Source organism: Chelon labrosus, assembly GCF_963514085.1.
Source record: "Chelon labrosus genome assembly, chromosome: 14".
Lineage (NCBI taxonomy): Eukaryota > Metazoa > Chordata > Actinopteri > Mugiliformes > Mugilidae > Chelon > Chelon labrosus.
The window spans coordinates 8,045,779-8,072,518 of record NC_140347.1 but is presented as its reverse complement, the minus strand read 5'-3'; the positions used below and the strand labels follow the sequence as shown (position 1 = coordinate 8,072,518).

Genomic DNA, 26,740 nt, shown 5'->3' with positions numbered 1-26,740 from the left:
AAGACTTTAAGGAGGCTGGCAAAGGTGATCTTCTCTGGATGGAAGACCACTCGCACCACCTCAGTGTGGCCCGTCCTGCCTGCAAATAAAAAACAGGGTAAATACAGGCTACTCCATTTGTTAGCTTATAATAATAATGTTTTTTATTATTTACATTTGAATTTTGGGATATTTTAATGAATGAATCCTTGCAGTAATATGAGGTTTAGGCTTCTGCGTCAATTTGACGCCATAGCTACGACCATACGCAGACCCTGACGCGTGTCCTGACGTGCTTGGCAGTAGCGTGTTTCTGCTTCAGTATTTCCGTTGTTTCGGATCAATAAAGATGGAACACATGGAGGAAAGGTTAACGGAGGATGTTCAGAGATACAAACATTTGTACGGCTCGTCTTCGGCGAAATTTCATTGAAAGTTTCAGACGCCATTGTTGAAGGTGAAGCAGGAAGTAGAAACAAAAATTAACCTGACTGGCAAAAAAGACACAGCGCCGAGTAGTGTTTGGGTGGCGTTGTTACAGAGCGAGCCAGACTGACGAGTGCACAAATATAAATGGCTCATACCGGCGTAGGCTACGTATGTAGGTTACGTCATGTCCCGTAGAGTTAATTTGCAGTTGACCAACCTCTGACCTATATTGTGGCTCTTATCATCAGAAAAAGCTTGTTGGGTTGTCATGGCAGTGCAGATTTCCAAACCTTTATGCGCTAATAGGACTTCTTGTTTATCCTAATGGCTGAAAACTCTATCAACCGGCAAGTAAATGGACCTTGACTTGCCAACTTCCATGGGTATCCAATCAGTTCTTAAGTCCTAATGAGCTTTTATTAGGACAATCAGACTGAGAGAGGTGGTGTAAACCTTTGATAATCTGTTTGGTGGGAAAATACTAGTTCCTCATAACCATCTGCTGTTTTTTCTCTGGTTGGAATAAAGCCATTCTTTCTGCTCATTCTGCTTTCCGAGTTTCAGCTGGAAACATGGAGGTAGCAAAACAACCAGGTGTTCAAACATGTCAGCAGCAACACTGGAAGCGTGGCTTCATCTTGATCATCTTCCTCTACTGAAACAATTCAACGTCGTCAACAAAGTTGGGGAAGAAACCTAAACTTCCTACTTCTGATGTGTCGCTCCACGGTGTACAGAACCACTGAAGTGGCTGATGCTTCCTATCAGAGAATTTTATTTAGCATCCATGTATAAACAGTTAAGATGGAAACTCTTGCTGTCTTTTGTCTTCTCCTGGTAAATTGACAAAATAAAGTTGTTGTCCTTGAAAAGCTCGCACTGGTCCAAAGCCGATTTCAGCGTTCAACCATTACAAATGAATCACTCCTGCAGACAGTCAAACAGCAGCTGGTGCTGATAATGAGCGTGACCCATTACGTGACACCTCATCTTCCTCCCATCTTTCATTCTACCTTCCCTCCTATGTCTCTCTCTCTTTCTCTCTCTCTCTCTCTCTGTATGTGTCTTATTACTTTTTTAATATCAGGAGTTATGGATTCCTACAGCTGATATTGGCGAACAGAGACAGAGCAGCGGTCGATATTAAATTAATGCCCCACCAGGCCGATCTCGCTGGAATAAATTCATCTTGGACGGGATGAGAAATGCAGCGGTGGTCGGAGCCACAAACGAAAGTGAAGCTGCAGCTGTGATTAGCTGCAAAGACGGTCTCATGATCTGACGTCGCTTCAGCAGCAAACAATCAAATGTGTGTCTTTGATGATTCGCCATACGAAACTATGGATCCCGCTAAACTCTGAGATCAATCCACTATGTTCAATTAGCCCAATTAGCACTGGTAACATGAATAACACTATTCTTGACAATGCAGCAGTGTTTCCATCTTTTTAGCACCACGCCCAAGTTCTTGCACAGACTGCAAGGTACTTATTTTGGTCTTTCAGGTTTGGTTTTCGTCACCGTGTTGACAATTCAATTGAATTTTATTAGTGTCAGTATCAATACAAATGTCTCAAGATGTGTTTTTACAAAGCCCGACCGGAACTGAACTGAACTGAATTTAATGTATATTGGAATAAAAGCTGTTAGTCAACTGCCTGTGGGCTAAAGATTTGTCAGGTCAGGTCTGATCAGCTGCATTTGTATAGTTACCCTCTGTGTGTTTGGGTCTTCATTTTAGCTGCCAATTTTTGTAGTTTCCTTTGTCATATTAGAATATCTACTTCATTAAGATTAAATTTATTTGATCGGTTGTCCTCAACCCTTTTCTGGCCCCAGCTGACTTGTAGTGCCCGGGTGATGGCCCGTTCAGATGGAGTGGCGGGATTGTCGCCAAAAAGATAAGAGACGGCGACAGGAGCAAGAAAAGCTAGTTCCGTTCATACACCGGGAACGTCTTTACACTCTGCTTGTTTCACTAAGAAACATTTAAGGTGGAAGGTCTAGCTTTACTCTAATACAACAAGGAAACACCATCCGTGACTTTGGTTCCTACCATCAAAGTCGCCAAGCTAATGGCGGACTTGGAGCGTCTGGTGAACCCAATGGAGGCGGCGGCATCGCTGGTGGTACTATGTGATGGTAAGATGAACCAGCTCCATCCCATTTACTGGCAAAAGTTTCACTAAGAAACATTTGAGGTGGAAGTCACGGTAACGTCAGAGTCTGGAACGTCCACTAGCGACCAACCGTCAGCTACAAGGAGATGAATGAAGAGCAACTTGCAATATGTGTGGACGGAACCGAGATGGCGGCGCACACGGATGCAGCGGCTCTTCAGTCTTGAATCTTGAATCTAACTTTACACTAACACAACAAGGAAACACCATCCATGAATTTGATTCCTACCATCAAAGTCACTATGCTAACGGCGGACTTGGATCGTCTGGTGAACCCAATGGAGGCGGCGGCATCGCTGGCGGTACTTTGTGATGGCAAGAAGCTCTAGCTCCATCCATTCACTAGCCACATTTTTATATTCTGCTAGATTTAGTCTGAAACATCTGAGGTGCAAGTCAGAGTCTGGAACGCCCACTAGCGACCAACCGTCAGCTACAAGCGGCTCTTGAATCTTGAATCTAGCTTTACACTAACACAACAAGGACACCTTCCACCATGACCTTGGTTCCTACCACCAAAGTCACCATGTGTCTGGTGAACCCAAAGGAGCGGCAGCATTGTTGGAGGTATTTTGTGATGGTAAGAAGAACCAGCTCCACCCCATTTACTGGCAAAAGTTTCACAAAGAAACATTTGAGGTGGAAGTCACGGTAACGTCAGAGTCTGGAACTGTCTGCAAATTGCTTTACTGTAAATGTGGACTGAGATTTACAAGCCTACAGGCCTTCTTACAGTATAAAGTACACATAGAAAAGTGTAAACGATAAATGTTCCTTCACATTCCTCCATGACTGTATTTAATGTATAAGCGGTACCAGGGTACTCTTAAGTTGTCTTCCTGCGAGACGAGATTTTCTTTCAACACCGACAAACTAACCGAAAAACAACAAACTAACCCGGTGTGAGCTGCTGCATGTGTTTTCTTAATTAGCTCGGTATCTTGGCAGGCTGTTGAGAAAGAGCACTTGGCTGAATGAAGTGCTCCTCACACCTCCATGTCTTCAGGACCGACACACACACACACAGAAAAACCAGAAATGATTGATGTGAATAGTCACTGTTGTTTAAATATTTACAGTCAGATCGGCGCAAGTTCAAACTGTGGTGATTACATTAGCATAGATTTTTTTACCTGTGTTACTAGATTTAAAAAACACTCCCACACTGTTAATTAAATTCCTCATGTGCAGTCTCTCTCACCCACTGTGTCTGACATTATTTGTTTTCAAATTTCAAAGGCATATTCGGCAGTCAAAGATTTTCAAAATGTAAAAACTACAAAGAACGCTTGAAAAACAACTGAACGATGCTTCGGACAGAAAGATCAAAAACACAAGGATGCAACAAAGTGGATAGTCCTTAAAAAAAAAGGAATAATAAATCAATCGTCAACAAATCCTTAGCCCTGTCCACATGTAAAGCCGTCCAGATGTCGACCATCTCTTTGTAGCTGACAGTCGGTCTCTAGTGGACGTTCCAGACTCTGGTTGCCTCGGTAACACTAACTGTTTTCAAAGGATATGTATTGGAGTGTATTGGACGGAGCTAGCTATTCTTGGTGTCACTGTCGTCAATTTGAAAATATGTCTGTGAAGGTTCTCAGTCATCCAGGTTATGGTATATCCAATAAAGGTTCCAAAAAAGGCAACTGGACTTGTAGTACAACTTGTACTACAACTTGTACGTTTTTGAACCTTTATTGGATATGTCAATTTGAAAAGAAAATATCGTCAACAACAACGTCGCTCCGTTGGGTTCACACGACACTCCAAGCCCGCTATAGCCACCGTGAATTTGTTGGTGGGAACCATAGACAGTACGAAGATGGACGCCGGAACTGTTTCTCAAAAGTGAAGCCAAAGCAAGTAGAGCTCCCCCTGGTGTCTGGCTGCAGTATAGGTCATAAGCTCCACCTCCTCCATGTTAGTGGGCGGGACTTGGACCAAACTAAAACATTAAAATACATGTCAAATAATTTTTTTCAAAGATGGTTTCTGTCGTTTTACGTAGTTAATATAATGTTGATGCATGTTCAAATGTCAATTTTCTGGATATGTTTCGTTTTAGTTGGTTATTTGACGCTTTAGAAACAGGATGTGACGTAATAGCGACCACCAGTTGCCATGCCAACCGCTCCGTAAAGCGTTTCCGCGGGACTGTGAGAGTTGGAAAAAAAATCTAATCCAACATTTCCTTATAGCTGGTGGAGGTAGAGCAGAAGTATTAATTAAATTAAAACGTGAGTGAGTCCGGGGGAAATGTGGGCGGGGCGTCGATATCGTGGCTTCGTGGGACTCCACTCTCGGTACTGTGCGGACTCTGGCCCCAAACTCGCAAGATGGTGCCGCCCGTATCCCTGGGAAAGTAGCGTCAGTTTGGCCAATGCAAGGAAGTGGGGACGCATTGTCCATATTTATATACAGTCTATGGTGGGAACCAAAGTCCTTGTAAAGAACGTTTGGGGAGGTAATTGGTCGTTGCTTCAATCGTGTTCCTCAAATTTGCTTAGGCCATATTTCACAAAGCTCTTCACGAACGTTGAGCTTTTTGATTATTAAGAAAAGCCTCAACAAACTCAAGAGTTGGAGAACCAAGTTGCACATCTGTTAATTTTAGTTGCCAATACCGTGTACCACGATGTGCAAACCACCTGGGATGATCATCAGTGCTAAGTTAACGTTTCCTTGCAACAAAGTGGTATTAGAAGCGTGACTAGCTCAGGGAGAGTGAAGGGTTATCAGTTAATCATGTTAAACTTTTCTGCACCGTACTGATGCGACTGAGAGAGTAAAACTAAGCTTGAGGGTGAAAGAGACAGGTGGCGGTGCAGGTCTAATGATTGGCTGACTGGAGGAATCACTGGGAGGTCTGGATATACATCACACACAAACACAGTGCTCAGAGTGGTCGGGCATCAATAGCGGACTTACCCGTGCCCCGGTATAATAGGACCTTGGGGAAATTACTCACTTCTGTTTATGTGTGTCTTGTTTTCCCCAATTTATTGACTCGCAGTAGAAAATAACAACCGATAAACTGTGTTTGTGTGCGAGTCGGTGCCTGGAATCTACCTGTGCAAACTTCCTGATAGGTGGGGTTAGTCGTGTACCCTCCAGAGTAGCCCACTTGGGTGGAATAAACTCCTTTTTGTGTCCAAAACTTCCTCTCGGCTCCCCAGAAGCAGCCCATGCCTTCAAGAAAAGAGACAAGCACTGTGTTAATCCAACAGAAACAACCTTTAGTATCCAGTCAGCTTTAACAAGACAACGTATAAAGCCTAAAAATCTATTTTACACCCATACACTGATCAGGCATAACATTATGATCACCTTCCTAACATTGTCTAGGTCTCCCTGGTGCCTCCAAAACAGTTTTGACTCATCAGAGAATGAGGGCCTCTGTGGATCATCCTACAGATACTTGATCAGTTTGGGATCTAGTGAATTTGGAGGCCAGGTCAACACCTTGTGCTGTTCTTCATGTTGTTGTTTTTTTAGTTGTTCCTAAAGTGTTTTTGTGGCTGCATCCTGCTGGGGGTGGGGGTGCCTGGTCTGGTCTAGGAGGGTGCTACATGTCTAAGTAACATCCACACCAATGAATGAATGTCAGGTCCAGAAGTTTCCCAGCAGAACACTGGATTGTCACAAGATGGTCAATGTTATTCGCTTCTCCTGTCAGTGGTCATAATGTTGTGGCTGATCAGTGTACATACATTTTTCTGTTGTATTTCATTTTCAAATTTTTGTACTCAAAGTTTTTATTACTTCTTTTAGTGTGCACTGTCTTTAAACTTTATTTATACCCACCTTGGGATAAATAACAGGCTATCTTATATAAGCTAGCTTAGCTTAGCTTAGCCTAGCTTAAATATATCAGTGTAATCGATAATGTTGGATGTTGGTTTCCAGTGCATTTACAATTTACAAGCAGCTTGTTTCTACACATAAAGGACTATAGACCTAAATGACATAGATTTCCATTAATGTTAAGCTCTAAGTGGGTAAAAGAAACCTTTAGCAGATCAATGACAGCTGGATTTCCAGTTATACTCAACACTATGTACGCTAATCAAAGACAGATTATAGTTAACAATTCCATTACTTAACCAGGCCTTTTATGGACGGATAAAGGACATGATCTGATTCAAGTTGCTCGACCAGCGAAGTCAAAAACGACTAATGAAAAGAGACACTGCAGTCTGAATCACTGATTAGTCACCGTATGACACGACACAAAACATGACACAGAGCATAAATGTGAAGCTTTAGACTTCTAATCCATCCAAGCAGATGAAAGAGACGGCTTCAAGACGTAAGATTGTAAGATAATGTAAAAACCACCAATAAGATCAACTCTTCTTAATGTATTCTTAGTGCGGGTACAAGTCGCAGTTTGTCTCTTGATTGTCATGGTGTTGGAGGATTGTAATCGCGTAGTCCATCGTGACGTTGGGTTTGGTAGCATTTCTTTATCTAGTTTCCTTCTATTTCCTGTTTTGCTTTGTATTCTGTTATCGCTTTGCATTGCAGTCGCTTCTACTTCCTGTCTTTTCCCGCAATTGTGATTAAGGATGTCTCGATTGGTATTAGTGTTTTTTGTCATTATTTATTCGAGGTCGGCCAGAAACCAAAACCACATCCCTGTAGTCCCAAAACTTCTTCTTCTTCTTGTTTTAATGGCGTTAGCTAGCGTCAAAGCTAAAGAATCAACAAAACATATCTGCTGTGTGGATGAATCTTACTCTGGAAAACTAATTCAATCAAACGCCAATTTGTAAATCGTGCAATGTTGACGTTTGGTGAGGTGGTAGTAGGTGATTGTCATTCAGTACTACCAACTTGATTCAACATGTCCCTCATCCTGTGTCCAAGGTGAGTCCTAGCTTAATGCTGCTACCCAACACTCAAAATGAACTGCAATGTAAAGTACATTTAAGGTCATACCAGCAGTTTGTCCTAATGTCCTGGTTTGTATGGTGGACACTTACCAAACATGACCATCTCTGTCCCCTCTGGAAAAGGTTGAACTGTCTTGTTTCCATTCACAACATGTTTGGCTGAATGGAGAGAGAGAGAGAGAGATGGGGGGGGGGGTTATGAACACTGAAACATACATGAAGGTAGGACTACGGCTGCAGACAGACTCTCTCTTATCTGCAGAGCAATGTCTCCCCAAACATATTTAACATTTTCAATACCCTAACTGGAACCTTTACACTAAACCGCCCCCCCCAGACGTTAGCGTTTCATGAAAAACCAAACCTCTCACACACACACACACAGTGACCCACTTAAACAGTGGTTCTGCATAATTTCATAGCAGCTGCATTCACTCCAATCAGCACAGAGCCAGGGGTGCACGAGGACCCATTCGAGGCCACCCAGCCACCTGGTTGAGCTAACACGCATTAGCGTTAGCATGCTGGAGGGTGTGTGTGTGTGTTCAGATGCTGTGGGGGAGGGGCGCGGATTAAAATAAATGTGAAGGTGGAGGAGAATGAGAATGAACCAAACATCTGGATCCCACCTCATCATATCCCCCCCCCCCTCCCCATCTTCACACCGTCTCCATAATTGCTATGAGGCCCAGCACAGGCAGCCAGATGGATACCGCCAACCAATCAGCAGCACACACACACACACACACACAACTACAATTATTTGTGATTATCAGTTTGAATAGTTTCAACTTATATAAACACACAGCCGGTGATCCGCTTCTGTTTGTCTGATTAGATGAGCAGGAACTACCACAGATATCTTCGTCTTCAGACCCTTCCTCCTCTTCCTCTGGATGCTGAGGATTCACCTCCTGTTTTTTTGATTGTCTGTTGGGCCTTTTAGCTCCTTGTTAAACTGCCAGATTGTACAAAAGATTTACTCTGGATCAAGTCCACTGCCTATAAAAACTACCAACATTACAACAATGTCATTGCAGAATTGTGCCTTTATAGCAACTATTTTTAGATATTCTTTATAATTTCTTTGATAATCGTGTGTAAAACTATTCGTTTTTTTGGCTTGAAATGGCCGTCGCCATTTTGGTAGTGTTTGACTCCACCTAAAGGCTCATTTAAGGTACTGCAAGACCTAGACGCCATAACCTACGTACGTAGCCTACGCTAGTGCGAGTCATTTATACTTGTGTGCTCGTCAGTCTGTCTCGCTCTGTAACAACTCCACCCAAACACTAGTCGGCGTCTTTTTCTTGCCAGTCGGGTTAATTTTTGTTTCTACTTCCTGCTTCACTTTCAACAATGGCGACTGAAACTTTGGCAGAAATTTCGGCAAAGACGAGTCCTACAAATGTTTGTATCTCTGAACCTCCTCAGTAGGGCTGGTCGATTTTGGAAAAAATGAGAATCACGATTTTTTTTGGTCAAGATTGAAATCACGATTCTTCAAACGATTCTTTTTGAGTTGGAAAATAAAATGCATTTATTCGGCATTTCGGCAAAAAAAAACAAAAACTAAAAAAAAACTCACTGTAACCCCCCAATTTGGGAGAGACCCAGAGGTGAACTGTCCCCCGCGCCCCCCTCCTCTTTCCCTTTCTCACGCACACCTTCTGTGCATGGCACCTTCTCAGAAAGCAGGGGCGCCTGCAGCTGCAGGGGGCGACAATTTGCCAGTTCCCCACACAGATATGACAGATAATAGAAAACCATGTAGTGGCGCAGATGTATTTGTTTATTTATTCATTTTCCAAGTGCTCGTGCCGCCCCCCTTGTGTCATGAAAAAATGCCGCACGGGCGAATGCCCGGTTCGCCCGTGCCTAAAACCGCTACTGGGTGCAGATGTGTTGCCATACAAGAGAACTTGTTTTACCCTTTTTATCGACCAAACGGGACCGCGCTGTTTTCTGAATAAGATGCGTGTTGCAGGTCACCACACATACACACACACACAGAGCTCGTGGGGCCGCGTTGAATGCTCTGGGGGAGCGACTGAATTGCGCATGCGCGTCTCTTTCAGGAAAAACCTCACAGACAACGGAAAATGGCAAAAGAATCGTTCCAACTCGATTTTATTAATTTGGAGATCGTTTGAACTAAGAATCAAAATCGTGATCAAAATTCAATTAATTGCCCAGCCCTACTCCTCAGTTAACCTTTCCTCCATGTGTTCCATCTTTATTTATCCAAAACAATCAATTAGATAATGGCGGAGATGGAGAAGCAGCCGGAAATAGTAAAGAGGAAACACGCTACTACCAAGCAGACCAATCACAGCTCTTGTGGCCTGCTTTGCCGTGACGCGTAGTTACATTTCTCGTGAGGTGCGTCGGCGTCAACTAAACGCAGAAGTCTAAACCGCCTATAAGTCCCAACTAATTCAAAAGATTTGCGTCTGACGTGAACAGCTAGCGACCTGAGACGACCTCCACCTGTCACTTAAAGTGGCCACGCCTTAATTATGCACACCTTTAAGCCTTGACATGACTTGAACAGGTAAATCTAAATCCTAAATCACCCAATAAGCTGTAGAAACCAAAACTGTTTTATTGTACCAGGCTGTAATGTTTTTTTCCGTAGAGGTCTATGGGGATTGACTCATTTTCAGATCCAGGCCTCTAGTGGCCATTCAAGGAACTGCACCTGGCTAATCCAGTGTGCACATACTTGGCTGCCTTTCTTAATTCTCACAGCAGTAAAAAAATAATAAAAAAAAGAAGAACATCTAAGGTTTAGAGAGTCGATTCAACTGAGTTAAATCAATGCTGAATGAACTTGAAGTTTTTTTTGGCTTCCAGTGCAAAAAGCATCAACCTTCAACAACGATGGAGATCTTACATCTTAACACTGGTACAGACTCTCAGCCCCTTCCTCCTCCTCTTCCTCCTCCTCCTCCTCTAATATAATGCTGTGCATGTATGTGTGTGTGTGTCAGTAATGGCTGCCCTCAGGGACCAGCAAAGGTATGTTCATTACTGACTACACACACACATGCACACACACACATAGACTGAGAGATAAACAATTTAAATGTAAATGTCAGAGGGAAAGACAATAAGTCCAGACAGAATACTAATGAGTGTAACAGCTCATTGTATGTGTGTGTGTGGGTAGGTGTGTGTGTGAGAGAGAGCGAGACATTGAGGATAAAGAAGAATAAACTGAGTTTTAGATCATCTGATCACCTGTCATGTAATATATTTCCTACGCTACAGAAAACGCACTGAAACTGTAAACACCTTTTTTCGATAAGGACTGACTGCAAACACACACACACACACACACACACACACACAGCTGAGCAGCTGTTTCTGGATAGACCGGACTACGCGCTGATATTAGTCCACGCCAATAAATTAGCCCTCGTCCTGAGTGGCAGCGCTCATTTAATTCCATTTAATCGAGGAGAAGCTTCAATTATTTGAGGTAGAAACAGGCTCTGCTGCTTTCATGCTCGCCTGCACAAAAGTACTTGTTTGTTTGGTTTTGGATTTGTTCTGTGCTCACAGATTTTCCCGCTTATGTTTGTTGTGTATTAATCTCACCTGGCTTTTATATCAGCGCAACACTACGTAGCCAAGACCAGCTTTAGTCTTAGTCTGTCACGTCCAAAATATGAGCGTAATGATGAATCATAAAGGCAGAAAATTTTACGTCACCACATGAAGCTTAAATGATTTGACTGGCCTGACAGATCTTTGCTGGAGCATGATCAGATTCCAACAGAGAGACTCCAGACCAACTTAACATAAGCTGGTCTATATAAACCCTACGTATAAATGTGCTTGAATTAGCTAGGAGTTAAGGCTCATTTAAGGTACTGCGGGACATAGATGCCGTAACCTACGTACGTAGCCTACGCCGGTGCCATCTATTTATACTTGTGCCCTCGTCAGTGTGTCTCATTCTGTAAAAACTCCAAACACTATTAGTTTTTCGACTTGAAATGGCCGTCACCATTTTAGTGGTGTCTGACTCCACCTAAAGGACACAGACGCCGTAACCTAGAAGCCTACGCTGGTGGGATCCATTTATACCTGTGTGCTCGTCAGTCTGGCTCGCTCTGTAACAACTCCACCCAAACACTAGTCGGCGCTGTGTCTTTTTTGCCAGTCAGGTTAATTTTTGTTTCCACTTCTTGCTTCACTTTCAAAAATGGCGACTGAAGCTTTCGCCCAAATTTCACCAAAGACGAGTCGTACGAATGTTTGTATCTCTGAACCTCCTCAGTTAACCTTTCCTCCATGTGTTCCATCTTTATTTATCCAAAACAATCAATTAGACAATTGTGGAGATGGAGAAGCATCCAGAAATACTAAAGAGGAAACACGCTACTACCAAGCGGACCAATCACAGGTCTTGTGGTTTGCCGTGACGCGTAGTTACTTTTCTGGTGAGGTGCTCGTCAGGCTACGGAGCTAGGGTCTGGGCTGTCGCCGTTGCTATGGCATCAAATTGACGTAGAAGCCTTAACAACCTATTTGGTGAAGTCAGTCACTGTCAAGATGGCGACGATCTGAGCTGCAACACTGAGCTTCAAAACTGTTCTTCAGGAAACCTACGCCACGAAGGGTTTTTCCATCTTTAGACACAGTCAGTGGTGCACAGCCAATCAACAAAAACAAAATAGAGAGGTTTGAATCACGCACGGTTCAAAACCCTGGTTAAAAAATATAAATTGGGTGAATATTTTGCCCAAACCATTTAATTTCTAATGTTCAGGCCCAGTCAGATTCACATTCCCTGCTTCCACATCCAAGCTCTTCTTCCTTACGCTGCTTCTGTAACGTCTCACGTTGGTAAAATTGCAGCAATAAGATAATTAATTAATGTGAACCAAAACATACTAAGCTGAGGATAGGGACAGGAGAAAGAGATGGAAACCATTTCAAAAGCATTCATTAATATTCTGCACTTATCTTTTCAGGGTATATACACGGCGTCATATTTTCTGGTGAGTAATTAGGTCGACTTTATCTCGCTAGAAAAGATAACCGTGCTTCTTGTTGATTAACCCAACTCATATTTTTGTGCGACGACCTTGCATTAGCGTAAGCAGACTCCTTTTTTTTCCCTCCACGTTTTGTTTCGGGGCTTATTTCAAATGTAAAAGACACGTTTTCACCGTTTGCGTCGGCGACTTCGTGTCTTTCATTTGGTGGTCGAGAGCAGCGAAAGAGGACACTTGACATCAAACGGCGAGCCTCTTCATTTTTAGGTGCGCTGTGTGTGTTTTTGTGACTAACCAGCTTGCCTCCTAGTCTCTTCCCCGGCTTCCTAAACCCTGTCACAATAATAAGGCTGATCACGGAGCAGGCCTTTATCCACGGTGACATCTGTGGCACACAAACACACACACACACACCCTCCATTAGTGCTGCTCTATTTCAGCTCGGGTCGACATGTGTGTGAAGGCAGGCAGAATCAGCCAATCAGCACTCGGCGCACTCTTGGTTTATCTCCGTGGCCTTTCATCACGTCCTCCGTGGCGTTTTAATTTTCTGTAGTGAGGCCACGGATGTCTGATAAAAGGTAAAATAAACAGGTCGGTGTTGAGTTTATTGTTGTCTGATGGTTTAAATCATAAATGTGCATCTTAAAGATTCATAGTTTTACACACGCTGCTGTAACATCCTCCTAAACCTCCATCACAAACCTTTTCCAGTGAATTCAGGAAAACGAAGTCAGTCAGACAGGAATTTGTAAATTATTCAGTGTGGATGTTTGGTGAGGTGGTAGTCACCATTCAAACTTCAAACCGACTTCAAGATCTACCGGCAACAAAGGGCGAAAGTGATGTCGCTTCACATCACCTTTGTCTGTACTAAAAATATGCACTTGAACACGCCAAAAAAACTGCAGCCAATAGGAAGCTGCGACACATGTTCTGCACACGCGTGAAAGACTGAGAAACAGGAAAAGCTACAGCTAGCTGGGAGGCTAGGAAGCTAGGAAGAGCTACTATTAACTGGGAGGCTAGGAAGCTAGGAAGAGCTACTCCTAGGTGGGAGGCTAGGAAGCTAGGAAGAGCTATGATTAGCTGGGAAGCTAGGAAGAGCTGCTCCTAGGTGGGAGGCTAGACAACTAGGAAGAGCTGGGAAGCTAGGAAGCTAGGGAGAGCTACTAGTAGCAGAGAGGCTAGACAGATAGAAGAGTTACGATTAGCTGTAGTAGCCAGGAAGCTACGAAGAGCTACTCCTAGGTGGGAGGTTAGACAACTAGGAAAAGTTACGATTAGCTAGGAAGCTAGGGAGAGCTACAACTACAAATGGAGGCTAGGAAGAGCTACTACTTGCTGGGAGGCTAGGAAGCTAGGGAGAGCCACTACTAGGTGGGAGGATAGACAACTAGGAAGAGCTACGATTAGCTGGGAAGCTAGGAAGCTAAGGAGAGCTACTACTAGGTAGGAGGCTGGGAAAGCTAGGGAGAGCTACTCCTAGGTGGCAGGCTAGACAACTAGGAAAAGTTACGATTAGCTGGGAAGCTAGGATGCTAGGGAGAGCTACTACTACAAATGGAGGTTAGGAAGCTAGGAGGAGTTACTATTAGCTGGGAGGCTAGGAAGCTAGGAAGAGGTACTATTAGCTGGGAGGCAAGGAAGAACTACAAACTGTCATACGACCAGTTGGTCTACAGTTTATTCATTCTATAAGATCATGTTGTGAAAATATTTGTGGGCTTGAATGTTAAGATTAGATAAAGATGTAAAACAATAAAAAGTCTTCTGTGTCTCACTGAAAAAAAAAATAAAAATCAGCGGCCGTTGGCTTGGTGGGCCTCACCCTTAAAAATCTAGATTTGATTCACATTACGGCGCCTCCATGAAATGCTGTTGTTGCCTTAAAGACACAATCACAAGACTATCATCTTGTTAATTTTCTACCTCGTCATACGAGCTGAATTATCGGAGTCCAGTGGACTAGACCTGGGCCTCACGGCGCTGTCCTGACCAGGGGAGGAGCTACAACCTGGGCTGAACATCCAGGAGTCCTCCCCTGCTTCTTCTTCTTCCTCCTGCTCCTCCTCTTCCTCCTGGAGCTCCAGACCTGACAGTGATAAATTAAGCACTGCAGCTAATGTCTGGCTGGAGGAGATTGGAGAGTCTACACACACAGAAAAGATTGCTTCAACTGCATTGCAATTAAATCTACAAAGTAACCTCCCACCACCCTCTTCTCCGTCAGTGTCTCTCTCTCTCTCTCTCTCTCTCTCTCTCTGATTGCCTGGTTTCTTCATCTTCCTCCTGCTCCCCCCTTTTCCTTATCATCCTCCCTTTACACCACCCTCTCCCCTCCCCTCCCCTCCACCGCTTCCATTATTTCTCCCTGCTTCAGTATTTCTCTCAATCAGCCGCTCTGATTGCCGTCGTCGTTTTTATTACTGTCCATCATTACAAGCATTATTGTTCTGCTGTTCACGCCTCGGTTCTTATTCTTTTTAAAGTGTAAAAAAAAACACAAGCCGCTTCGACGGCCTTCAGACGCGACACGCGACGTTTGTTAAAGAGATGCTTCCCCGTGTGTGGATAAACATTACATTTCCTCGGGAAGCTGTTTTAGCAGTGGCTTTTAATTGATGTTAACATACAAGTTGTGCTAGTAATTAACATTTATCTGCAACACGGTGCTTCATGTGAGCTCTAATAAGCTCTCCTGAGTCAACAGGGCACGCGTAATTATTATTTTTTCATTATCTACTAATCTGTCGGTAATAGTTTGAAATCAGTTAATTGTTTTTAGTCCATAAACTGTTAGAAAAAACTGACAAAAGTCAAAGTTCCAACCGTGACATCTTTAAAGTTGTAAGACTGTAGGGTCACTGGTACAAATCCCTTCCTCATCCACAGCTGAAGTGCCTGTGAGCAATGCCAGCCCTCACACAACTTGCTTCCTCGATGCTGCTTGCATGGCTCCGAGTGTGCTCACTACTCGTTTAGTGTTTTTATGTTTAGGTTAAATGTAAACAGAACTCCAAAACCAAAACCACGTCCCTGTAGTGTCAACACTTCTTCTTCTTCTTCTGTTTTAATGGCGGTTGGCTAGCATCAAAGCTGACAAAAATACCAGACGAAGAAGAAGAAGAAGTAGAAGAGATTTATTGGAATGAATCCAGTCGCTTGGTTTCGTTTGGTAGCATCCTTGCCTCACAGCTAATAGTAGCTTTTCCTAACCTTCAAGCTAATACTAGCTCTTCCTAGCCTCCAAGCTGATAGTAGCGATTTCTGACCTTCCATTTAATAGTTGTTCATCCTAGCCTCCAACCTAATTGTAGCTCATCCTAGCCTCCCAGTTAATCATAGCCCTTCCTAGCTTCCTAGCTAACGGTAGCGATTCCTAGCCTCCCAGCTAACTGTAGTGATTCCTAGCCTCCCAGCTAATTGTAGCTCTTCCTAGCCTCCAAGCTAATAGTTGTTCATCCTAGCCTCCAACCTAATTGTAGCTCATCCTAGCCTCCCAGTTAATCATAGCCTTTCCTAGCTTCCTAGCTAACGGTAGCGATCCCTAGCCTCCCAGCTAACTGTAGTGATTCCTAGCCTCCCAGCTAATTGTAGCTCTTCCTAGCCTCCAAGCTAATAGTAGTTCATCCTAGCCTCCAACCTAATTGTAGCTCATCCTAGCCTCCCAGTTAATAGCAGCTATTCCTAGATTCTTCGCCCCCCAGCTAATCATAGCTCTTCCTAGCTTCCTAGCTAACAGTAGCGATTCCTAGCCTCCAAGCTAATTGTAGCTCTTCCTAGCCTCCAAGCTAATAGTAGCTCTTCCTTGCCTGCAAGCTAATAGTAGCGATTCCTAGCCTTCCAGCTAATCATAGCTCTTCCGAGCCTCCTAGCTAATAGTAGCTCTTCCTAGCCTCCTAGCTAATAGTAGCTCTGCCTAGCTTCCTAGTTAATAGTAGCTCTTCCTGTTCTCCCAGCTAATCGTAGCTCTTCCTAGACTCCCAGCTAATACTAGCACTTCCTAGCCTATCGGCTAATATTAGCTCTTATTCTATTAGGTCTTCCTTTCAATGGTGAATTCAGATTACTGCCACATGCTGGTTATCTTCTTTCATGCAGGCGCAGAACTTACTACCATCTGGCCATTGGTTGTAGTCTTTGAGTTGTGCTCAAGCGCCACTTTTTTGGTCTAGACCGAGCCGACATGAAGTGACGTCACAGTTTAAGCCAGTTTTGTTGTGTCTGTACACCTATTTGTTACTCCCTTGCCTCGACTTTTAAACCTTCAAAACTCTCGACTGACAGCAGTGAGTGTATTTAGGTTTGAGTGTGCTTCCCTCAGGGCTTGATCCATCGATCGCTACGAGCCATTAGTTATTTGAGGTAGTTAGCTGAGACCGTGTGCGGTGCAGAGAACCGGACTAAATGCACTTTGCACTCAAAACGTGTCAGACTGATTATTAGATCCTCTCCGACATGTGGATCTTATCGTACTCGCTGTAAGTGTATGCTGTGGAAAATGTCGGGTAGAGCTGTAAGGTTTAACCATTTAGCCAGCTGTAAATTATACATGCATGCAAGCTTTCATCGACATCAACATCTGAAGATTCTTCATTGTAGCGTGTTTAATGCTCCATATCTGAACTTTACCATTGCTGAGTTCTGTTTTGCTGTAAAATGGAAAAAAAAGGGTTTGGGGGGGAAAATAATGCGGCACAAACAGAAATATAACATTTAAAAAGAATCACTCATAAACATTAGCTCCAGAGTTAAATCAGTCAATCATTTGGAGAAGAATATTGGTGAGGCGGTTTTTCTCTTATTGAAAGGCTGCAACAAAGCGTTTTGGATTCAAACTGTCGAGTAAATGTCATTTCGTTCAGATTTTAATGTACTGTACGAGGTTAACAAAGCCTTTTCTATGGAAACAGCTGCCTGCCACTGATGGAAACCAGATAATGAGAGCACTGAGACTGAGCGGTACAGTAAATGTGTTGTAAAACCGCAACAATGAGCTGAAAGAGGCTTAAGAGCTCCATTGAGTTGCCGAGTTGGTGGTGATTCTCTGTGGGCACGAGCAGAACCTGTGCACATTACACTTCACCGTCCTTATGAAAAATAAAAAATGAAATACTGAGAGGTGCGGGCTTGAGTTTACGATGATGTGTACGTATATGACCACGACTAAAACTCGGCAGGTAATGCTTGCAAACAGTTGTCAGTTTAAACAATAGCAGGCTACAGATGATGTTGGCGCCTTCTTGTGGTATTCACAACCTCGAAAGTTGATGTTAATGTTTTCAGATATGGTGGAACTGCATGGTAAGCCAATATATTGGTAACAATTAACTCAGCTGACTGCGTTCTTTTCAAATGGACCTTGTGGCTGCGACATGGGAAGTGATGTACACTAAATGCTTGCCGTTCAAGGGCTGTAAGTCATGAGAACGCCGCTGCTAGGCAACTGTCAAAAATTAGACAATCCCCATTGACCTTCATGTAAAAAAAAGTCTTGGTACAAGAAACTGCTTTGGTTTTTATAGCTAACTTCTCTATTCATAACAACTGTATGGGGAAGAATCTTTACATAACTCACTCTCAGGTACCGCCAAGATGGTGACGGCCAGAACCACCTACATTGAGCCTCAAAAGTGTTCTTCCGGAAAACAGGTGTCCTCACAGGCTGTCTCAACTTCATTCAGGCCCCACCTCTTTAATCATTTTCGAATTAGCCGAGAGTTAGGTGAAGTCAGGCACTGGATGGCGACTATCTGGAACACTATATTGAGCTTCAAAAACTTTTCTTCAGGACCAAGAGGGTGTCCTCCCAGGTTCATGACAGTCTACCTTAACTCCACTCATGTTCCAAGTCTTGAACCATTTTCAAGTTAGCTGGAAGTTCAGTGAAGTCGGGCACTGGATGGCGACTATCTGAGACACTATATTGAGCTTCAAAAACTTTCCTTCAGCACCAGTTGGGTGGGTTTCCAGGTTCCTGACAGTCTAGCTCAACTCCACTCATTCTCCACGTCTTAAACCATTTTCGAATTACCTGGAAGTTCGGTGAAGTCGGGCGCCGCCAAGATGGCGACTATCTGAGTCACTACACTGAGCTTCAAAACTTTACTTCGGCAAAAGGTGGGTGTCCTCCCAGGTTCCTAACAGTCTGCCTCCACCTCTTTGACCATTTTTTAAATTAGCTGTGAGTCAGGAGGCCTCAGGTACGGCCAAGATGGCGACGGGCCTAAAAACCACCCACACTGAGCTTCAAACCTGTTCTTCAGGAAACCTATGGGTGACGTCCATCTTTGTAAACAGTCAGTGTGTTTGACTAGTTTGAGATTAGCTAGCAGATACAGTAGAAGTGGCTTTTCTCTGCCATGTTTTGGTTATGTTTTATGAGTACTTTGTTCAAATAAGCTTCAAGTTCAACATTACCGTTCTCTCTCTCTCCCTGCACATGATGCTCAGCTCTCCTCTTTCTCTATAGACCTCCCTCATCTGTTATGCCTCTCACATTCACCCCTAAACATTTTTTCCCGTCAAGGTTATCCATCCACTGTGCACAGCAAAGAGCTCTGCGGCTGAAATCGAACACAAACGCGCTTTCCTTCATTCACTGGTATCCGACTGTGCTGTTGTGGTAATGGCTGTGACAAAGGTAGATGGACAGAGCGGTGCCAGCCGAGGTCTAATAAGGCTGAACTCACTCTATGTGTACTAGAGACGTGACAGAGACACAGATCCGGGTTTACAGCACCCGGCTTCACCTGGATTCACCAGAGCGGGGAGAACCAGAAAAACTGGCTCTTATCTTGGAACTCGATCACTTGGTAAAGTGAGACGACAAACTACGTGGCATCGAGACTGATCTCTTATTTAAAGAAAGCTGCTGTCATCTAATTCATGACTGATACAAAACAGTTTGTTGTAGCAATTAGCTAATTTAATGTGAAAAAAAGAGCACTGCTAACCATGCTATGCCGAGCCTTAACCTCAACTGAATCAGATGCAGTTTGAGCATACCTATCCCATTAGCTTACATTCAGCATAGATGTTAGCTGCTTTTTAATTAGTAATTAGTAACTCCTTTTTAATTAGTAAAGCCCTATTGTGGTAGAACACAATAGGGCTTTTATACAGGTGTTACAGAGCATTTTTCACCTAGTTAGAGGACACCACTCTGATGTGTTACAAAAAGCTAATAGGTGGTTATCTTAACATAAAAACAAAGCCCACAATAATTAAATGTATAAAGATATGAAATGCCTTGTGAAATGGGTTAGCCTGGAAGCCATACAAACTTCCACACACACAACTTTTTTGTGGTGGAAAGTTGGTCTAGAGTCCGACAAAGATCTGTTGGGCCAATCAGAACATTTGGGAGGGGCTTATGGTTTGATGGACAGAAGAGTTTCAAGGACAAAGTCATACAGGCCATCTCAGCGCCCTGGAGTTTAATTTATTCGATGTATAAGATGGCTCTAAATGGTTGGACCAGACTTTTATTCGGATAAGAATTTAGTTTTGCTACGCCCGGCTAAAAACAGCTAGATTGACCTCTGTGGTCTGACCTTCCCAAAAAAGCTACTTAGCTTTAGAGGTAGTGTTGAACATTTGCAATCCCTTTACACAAAACAAAAAGGTTGGCTAAAGGTTCTTGTTGTTTACAATTTTTGTTGTAAGCTAAAAGATTTAGCATACAAACATGAGAGTAGCTTTAATTCTAAAGGATTGAACCATAGACTGTATACAAATATGGACAATGCGTCTCCACTTCCTTACACTGGCCAAACTGACGCTATTTTCCTGGGGATGCGGGCGGTGCCATCTTGCGACTTTGGAGCCAGAGTCGCCACGACATCGATGCCCCACCCACACTTCGTCCAGACTCACTTGGATTTTCATTTAATTACAACTACGCTCTGCTCTACCTCCACCAGTTACAAGGAAATGTTGGATTATACTTATTTTTTTCTACAACTCTCACAGTACTGTCAAAGTACCGGCTGGACCGTCAAGTGAACCCAGATAGAAATGTGGCGCTGGTGACAGTATTTTCTTTTCAAATAAGAGAGAGCGATGGCAGCAAGAAGAACTAGCTCCAGCCATACACTAGCAATATTTATATGTTCTGCCCATTTCACCGATGGGTAAATAATACAAGATCATTACCTAAGCGACCAGGGCCACAAATGTCCACGAGGGACCAACTCAACTTTATATGTAAATATTTCCCAAAATATCAAACAAGTGCATGACATTTTTTTAAAATAATAGGTAGTCTCCTGTCATTGGTTTCATTAATAGAAGACAGTAGCCAAACACAAAATCTGAAATAAAAACTTAACTTTATTTTAAAAGGTCTGTCGTGTTGCAGTACTTTCACCAGCTCAGATTAGCTGCACTGCAGACACAGTTGCTAAAGGCTAAAACAAAACCAATGGCCAAAGTGTTCCAGCTCCAAGAAACAACTTTTTCTTTTTTTTATACAAAAATAACATCTTGAAATCACAGTCCAATTAGCATAATATCACATCAGATATTTATGATCGCCTCAAAACAAATCCTGGAAATGTTCCCTGTCAAAATTACACTTTCCATAACAGCAAGCTGCAATAATAATGATTTACACCCACAAGTACACCGGCTAATTAAAAGACTTTCACACGCCAGCTGCTAGAACACGTCTGCGTTAAGATGCGATGACGATGTCGTTAATTTCTTCATTAGACTTTTGTTTTCCAGCGGTGTGAGTGTGTGGGTGGGTGGTTTACAGGGTGGGGTAAGATATTTGAGATAAGTCAACTGTTAGCAGTAGGTGTTAAGTTTTAAACATCAACATCTTAATGTTACTTGGGGAACACAGCGTGTTTAAACAGTGGGCACGCATGTAAAGCTGAAGGCTAATTAATTGTAAACTAGATTATGGATTCTAATTTGGTTTTCAGATCAGATCTGACCCAACGTTACGCATTAATCATCCCCATAAAGTACCAACTTTAAATAAATCCACAAGTATACGATAAATTTACATTTATTACATTACAGGGGGCAATTAAAACTTGTAAATGGAAGTCTAGACTTTAACTGAATGACTTTACACACAATTCAAATTAGTTTCCTGCTTCGTTGCCTTTTAAAGAAAACACTTCTGTTGAATGTCACTGACGTCAAAGAGGGAAAATTAATTGGAAACTACAACATTTTGATAAAATAATAATGGTTTTAGTTAATTTTCATGCCCACGTGCCAGATATTATTAAGAGCCAGGTTCACAAATGTCAATATTTAATACTTTTCTTTCACTGCTGGTTGAATTACAACAAAACAAGTAAGTCTGTTGAGTCCACCTGAGAATCTAAGTACATGTTTGTACCATTTCCTGGTTGTGGAAAGCTTTTTCTTATAAAGATACTGACCATTGACTTTCATCATTACTTGAGAGTCCAATATATCAGTTTCATATGAGCAACCACTGAGTTCCAGGATCTATGCTTTGAAAACCATTGGTGTCAAAGACGGAAAACTAAAATTTTGATAACAGACCAATGGTTTCGGTCCATTTTCGAGCCAATACGCCAAATATTTATCTGGAACCAGCGTCACAAATGTCCACATTTAACACGTTTCTTTATCATTTATGATAATAAACGAATTACATACGAGTTTGGAACTAAAGTTTTGAGTTTTGGACGAATGTGTGGACCATTCCATTGACAAAAACAAAAGTTGTTAAAAACTTTTTGTGTCTTCTGACTTTTATCACCACTTGTGCGTCCAATATCTCCATTATTTACAATGATACGCGATAACTAAGATGTCTCATAAATGGACAGCACGTTGGAACCCATTAGTCATGATGCTACTACCTATTATTAACAGGTGTTTCTACTGTATATGGATTACCACTGTTTCCAAGGCCAAAAATGAACTTCCTGTCCCAGCCATCAACCCATAAGCATAGTTGTACATATACAAATCAAAGCCTACAATTCAAGACTACACAAGTCAGCTATTTAAACACCTAGCGGAGGTTGTATCGGAAGAAAAACAAAAGAAATGCGGTGTTTTATTGAGGCTTCTGGCCCTGCTCGGCCTGCTTTGCGTCCTCCAGCTCCAATCGGACTAACGCTGACCTGACTTCTCTCTGCGTTTCAACTCGCGAACTTACATTTTTCGCATTTAAGCATTTAACGACGGCTTCGAAACGCAAAGAATAATCCCAGTGACTGGTCAAAGACGCTTCAAAGCGAAACAGCCATGCATACACAAACCTCTTGCTTGGCGCAGAGACGGCCTTCCTTTGGCCAGTGGTGGACTCTCCGAAGTCAAATGTCCATCCTTGTCCAGCACAGAGACGTTATTTGACTACGCGAGAAAATACGATCAATTAAATTAAAGCTAGGCTTTAACTTATCGTACATTGCGCTCACGTTACGCTGCGTTGTTTCCGAAATTTGGTCGCGTCCAACGGCTCCAACGTGGAATTCAGTTATAAAAAGAGAAAAGCGCTTTGTTTTGTTTCCTGGTTTCCAAAGACCTTACAGAAGCTGAGTTTTCAGTCCGCCGTTGGAAATACTTTTTCTCTCTTGTCTTTTCTGAGCCGGGGCAGAGCCTGTCCCCATCCACCACCACCACCAGCTCCACCACCACCACCACCACCAGCACCACCACCACGTCTGGACGTTTCTTGATTTCCTCTGGCGCTGCAGCCCCGAGCCAGACAGACAAAGGAGGGGAAGCCCTGCCAAGTCCCTCCACTGCAGGCATGGCTTTTTCCCTTTCCCTCTCCGCTCCCTCGCTCTTTCTTCGCCTCCCTCTCGATTGTGGCAGCGTTCCCGGGAAGCTTTGGCGAAGCTCCAGGATGTCTGCCGCATCCGTCTGAACCTTTCCCATCCGTCCCTCCATCCCGACCGTCCTCATCGGCGTGGACACCCACCCTCCTAGCCCCCCCCTCCCTCCCCATCCGCTGCCACATCCTCCTTTCCACCGGTCCAACCCCTTCCAGTCCAGCCAAAATATTTAAAAACACACTTTGGGTAAATCGATCGGAACTTAATTTAAAATCCCTCAAACGTCTTATTCTGCACCAATATCTCTTTAACACCGAACCAGAAGACACACAGAGTCAATATTCACCAGACAACCTTTACAGTCCCTACTTATCACTAAAGGGCAGTATAAAGGGCAGCGAGTGTGTGCGTTTTTGAGTGTGTGTGTGTGTGTGCGAATGCATGTGTGTCTGGGGTCTTTTGTTCAGTGCCAGTGTGGATCCATTCATCATGTGCCAGGACCCGGCGCCCTCGCTTGTAGTGAAGAGGGGGCAGGTCGGTGCCAGCTGCCCCGACTGCCAACTTAGTGCTGCTGTCGGCCTGTTTATACACACACAAACCTCTTTATCGCACACACACACACTTCTGTTCGAGGCCGTTTAAATGATAGAGTGACACTTGTGTTTATACAGATATAATAAGTGCATCTGTTGGTGCGGTTATAGCATGGATTTGCTGATATTTATGAACCGAAGCTGCTAATATCTGATGTTTCATACACTGGTGTAGAATAACATATTTGGATTTTATTGTAGCGCGTTTAAAATGATTTATGCATGCATTTTATTATAAATAAGTCAACTCCATGGCGCTCAGATGACGGCTATGACTTGTCCCGGGACATAATCAGCTCCCAACGAAGTGAATCCAGACAAGGAAGGAAGTCAAACTAGCTTCCAGGTTACATATTTCATGCAAAGTTAGGCAAACTGTACATGAAAACACGACCCTGTTATTTGTTGTTTTTAATTCTGAATGTGCTACAGCAGGGGTGTCAAACTCATTGTAGTTCAGGGGCCACATACAGCCCAGTTTGATCTCAAGTGGGCCGGACTGGTAAGACAACAGCATAATAACCCATAAGTAATGACAACTACAGAGTCTAGACTCCAGATAGTGCAAAAAAGAACAAGTAAATTAAGTGAATGTTTACATTTAATAAACTATCCTTGAAAAAAAATTAAATTTCTTAACAAAAGTAAGCAAAATTTGGGTACATTGCTGTCTACTTTTTTAGTCCTGGGTCTCAGTGTTTGTGTTCTGTCCAGGTCTCTTACTAAAACAGTGGACTAATTAGGGATATCAGATATTTTCATTGAAAAATTGCAGTCTATGTGATTTTTGCACTTTGCAAATTCATGCTGCGGGCCAGATTAGACCCTCTGGCGGGTCGGTTTTGGCCCACGGGCCGTATATTTGACACCTGTGTGCCACAGGATCACATTTTACTCGCACATGCAAAAAAAAAAAAAAAAAAAGTACGCTAAAGTTCTCCGGAGGTGTCCCGTAGTACGTTTGGAGTATAAATTTAGATTTGCATGTGCATGAAATGTGTGCAATCATTTTCAGGAAAATTTTCTTATATTTAAGTTTTTGTTTGGAAGGTTTGATCACAACTGTGCAACTTATTATAGTATTTTGATGTTTTTTTTTTAATTAAAATAAATAAATAAAACTTTAAATACAAGCTTTTATGTATAAACTTCTCAGATAACTTAATTTATAATAATAGTAATAATAATAATCTTTATTTCTGTGGCACTTTTCAAAGCAACATTACAAAACGCCGCAAAAAAACTGTAAGACACAGGCGCAAATTTAAAAACAGGCGCATTTAAACAAATATATGGGACCAAAACTACATTTTTTAAACATTTAATTTCACAAATTTTATCCTTTGACCCTCAGGAGGGAGACCAACCCTTAAGACTGGAAACCACTCAACAGTAATAAAAATAGTAGTGGTTATTCGTTTACAATGCAGTTTACACATTGATCTGATCTGATCATGTATTTTCATCTTAATATAAGATCATCTGTCACATGGGGCAATTTATTGATTATTATAAAAACTTATTTAAGTTGGTATTTAATGAAATATTTTAATATTTATGTGTTTGCAATGAATATTTCCAGCTAAAACAGAGCATAAGTGGCTCAGATCTGTCCTGAATATTACCTCTTACATAGTCTAGACTGACATACGCATGCGCAGTTCCGTCTTACGTGAGGAGCAGGTGACAACGGCTAAATTTACAGTTGAATAACTTGATTAAGTCTTTAAAACTGAAGCTGGTTTCAGGGTAAATTAAAAACTAACACCTCAGACTAAGTCCACATACATCCACAACATAAAATAAACCTTCACTTTGTTTCGCTGCATAACGCGGATGTGTCTTAAAAGCTCCTTGACGGAGCTACAGCAGCTAGCATGCGCTAAGCAAGCCGGGTCCAGGTTCAGTCTTACCGGAGACTTTGATGCCGTCAGTCCGGCCGGGCAGCGCTGTCTCCGGGGTTGGCATCTGTGTCTTGGAGGCCATGTCTCCCATTCTACTATTGACAAAATGACGCCAGACCAGACGAAGCCTGGAGGAGGAGACCATTGAGTCCACAACAGCTCCGCCTCACTCACTGCTGTACTGGAGGCTAACGCTGTTAGCTTAGCCTCACGTAACAACAGCGACCTTACACAACAACATGTAGCGCGTGTTACACAATAACAATGAGCACGTGTCTCATAATAAAAATATATTTAAAATACGAGGAATTTTTCACATAAGAATAAATATATACTTCTGCAACTAGATCGACAAACAGCAGTAAATAATAAAAAAAAATCTTTAAATTTTCTTCATTTATTTGTATTTTCCACTAATTAACTGGCATTGCATATAAGCCGAATTCAGCCGAAGATCGTCTTATTTCTTATTTTAGTTGATGAATTCATTGAGAAGATGTGCACCTTCACTAATCTTAAAAATAACACAAAAACGTTAAAATTGTGAATGGAATTCGGCGCCACAGGCATATGACCTTTTAGATAAGGGCACTCCCAGGATGATATGGTTATTACATTGTCATTTTACATTTTATCCTCCTCACTGAGTTATTGGTACATTTCACAAACTTTGCAGTTCATACAAAAACACAATTAAGCTGCAACTGATATTATAACATTTAAGACAATTCTTTTATTTGTATTTTCTCCAAACAAACAAATTTTACTTATACGCCGAATTTAGCAGAAACCCATCTTTTTTCTTCTTTAAGTTGGTGAGCTCACTGAGAATATGTGTACATTCACCAATAAGAAAAATAACATAAAAACGTTCAATTGTGAATGGAGTTTGGTGACACAGACAGAAAGGTTCACCTCATTTGTTTGTATTTTCGCAAAATTACGCAACATGAAATGTATGCCGAAT

At 42.5% G+C, this 26,740-nt stretch overlaps 1 protein-coding gene across 1 annotated transcript in view; it reads right to left on the bottom strand.

The window, feature by feature from the left end:
* Positions 1-25,966, bottom strand: part of msraa (methionine sulfoxide reductase Aa) — a 38,666-nt gene extending 12,700 nt beyond the window's left edge. The window contains exons 1-4 of the mRNA XM_084559918.1: positions 25,783-25,966; positions 7,577-7,645; positions 5,661-5,780; positions 1-79 (exon numbers count right to left, since the gene is read on the bottom strand). The exon at positions 1-79 is cut by the window's left edge and continues 26 nt beyond it. Coding sequence (XP_084416044.1) covers positions 1-79; positions 5,661-5,780; positions 7,577-7,645; positions 25,783-25,918 — 404 coding nt within the window. The 5' untranslated portion in view covers positions 25,919-25,966. The remainder of the gene's footprint in view (positions 80-5,660; positions 5,781-7,576; positions 7,646-25,782) is intronic.
* Positions 25,967-26,740: the final 774 nt, after the last annotated feature.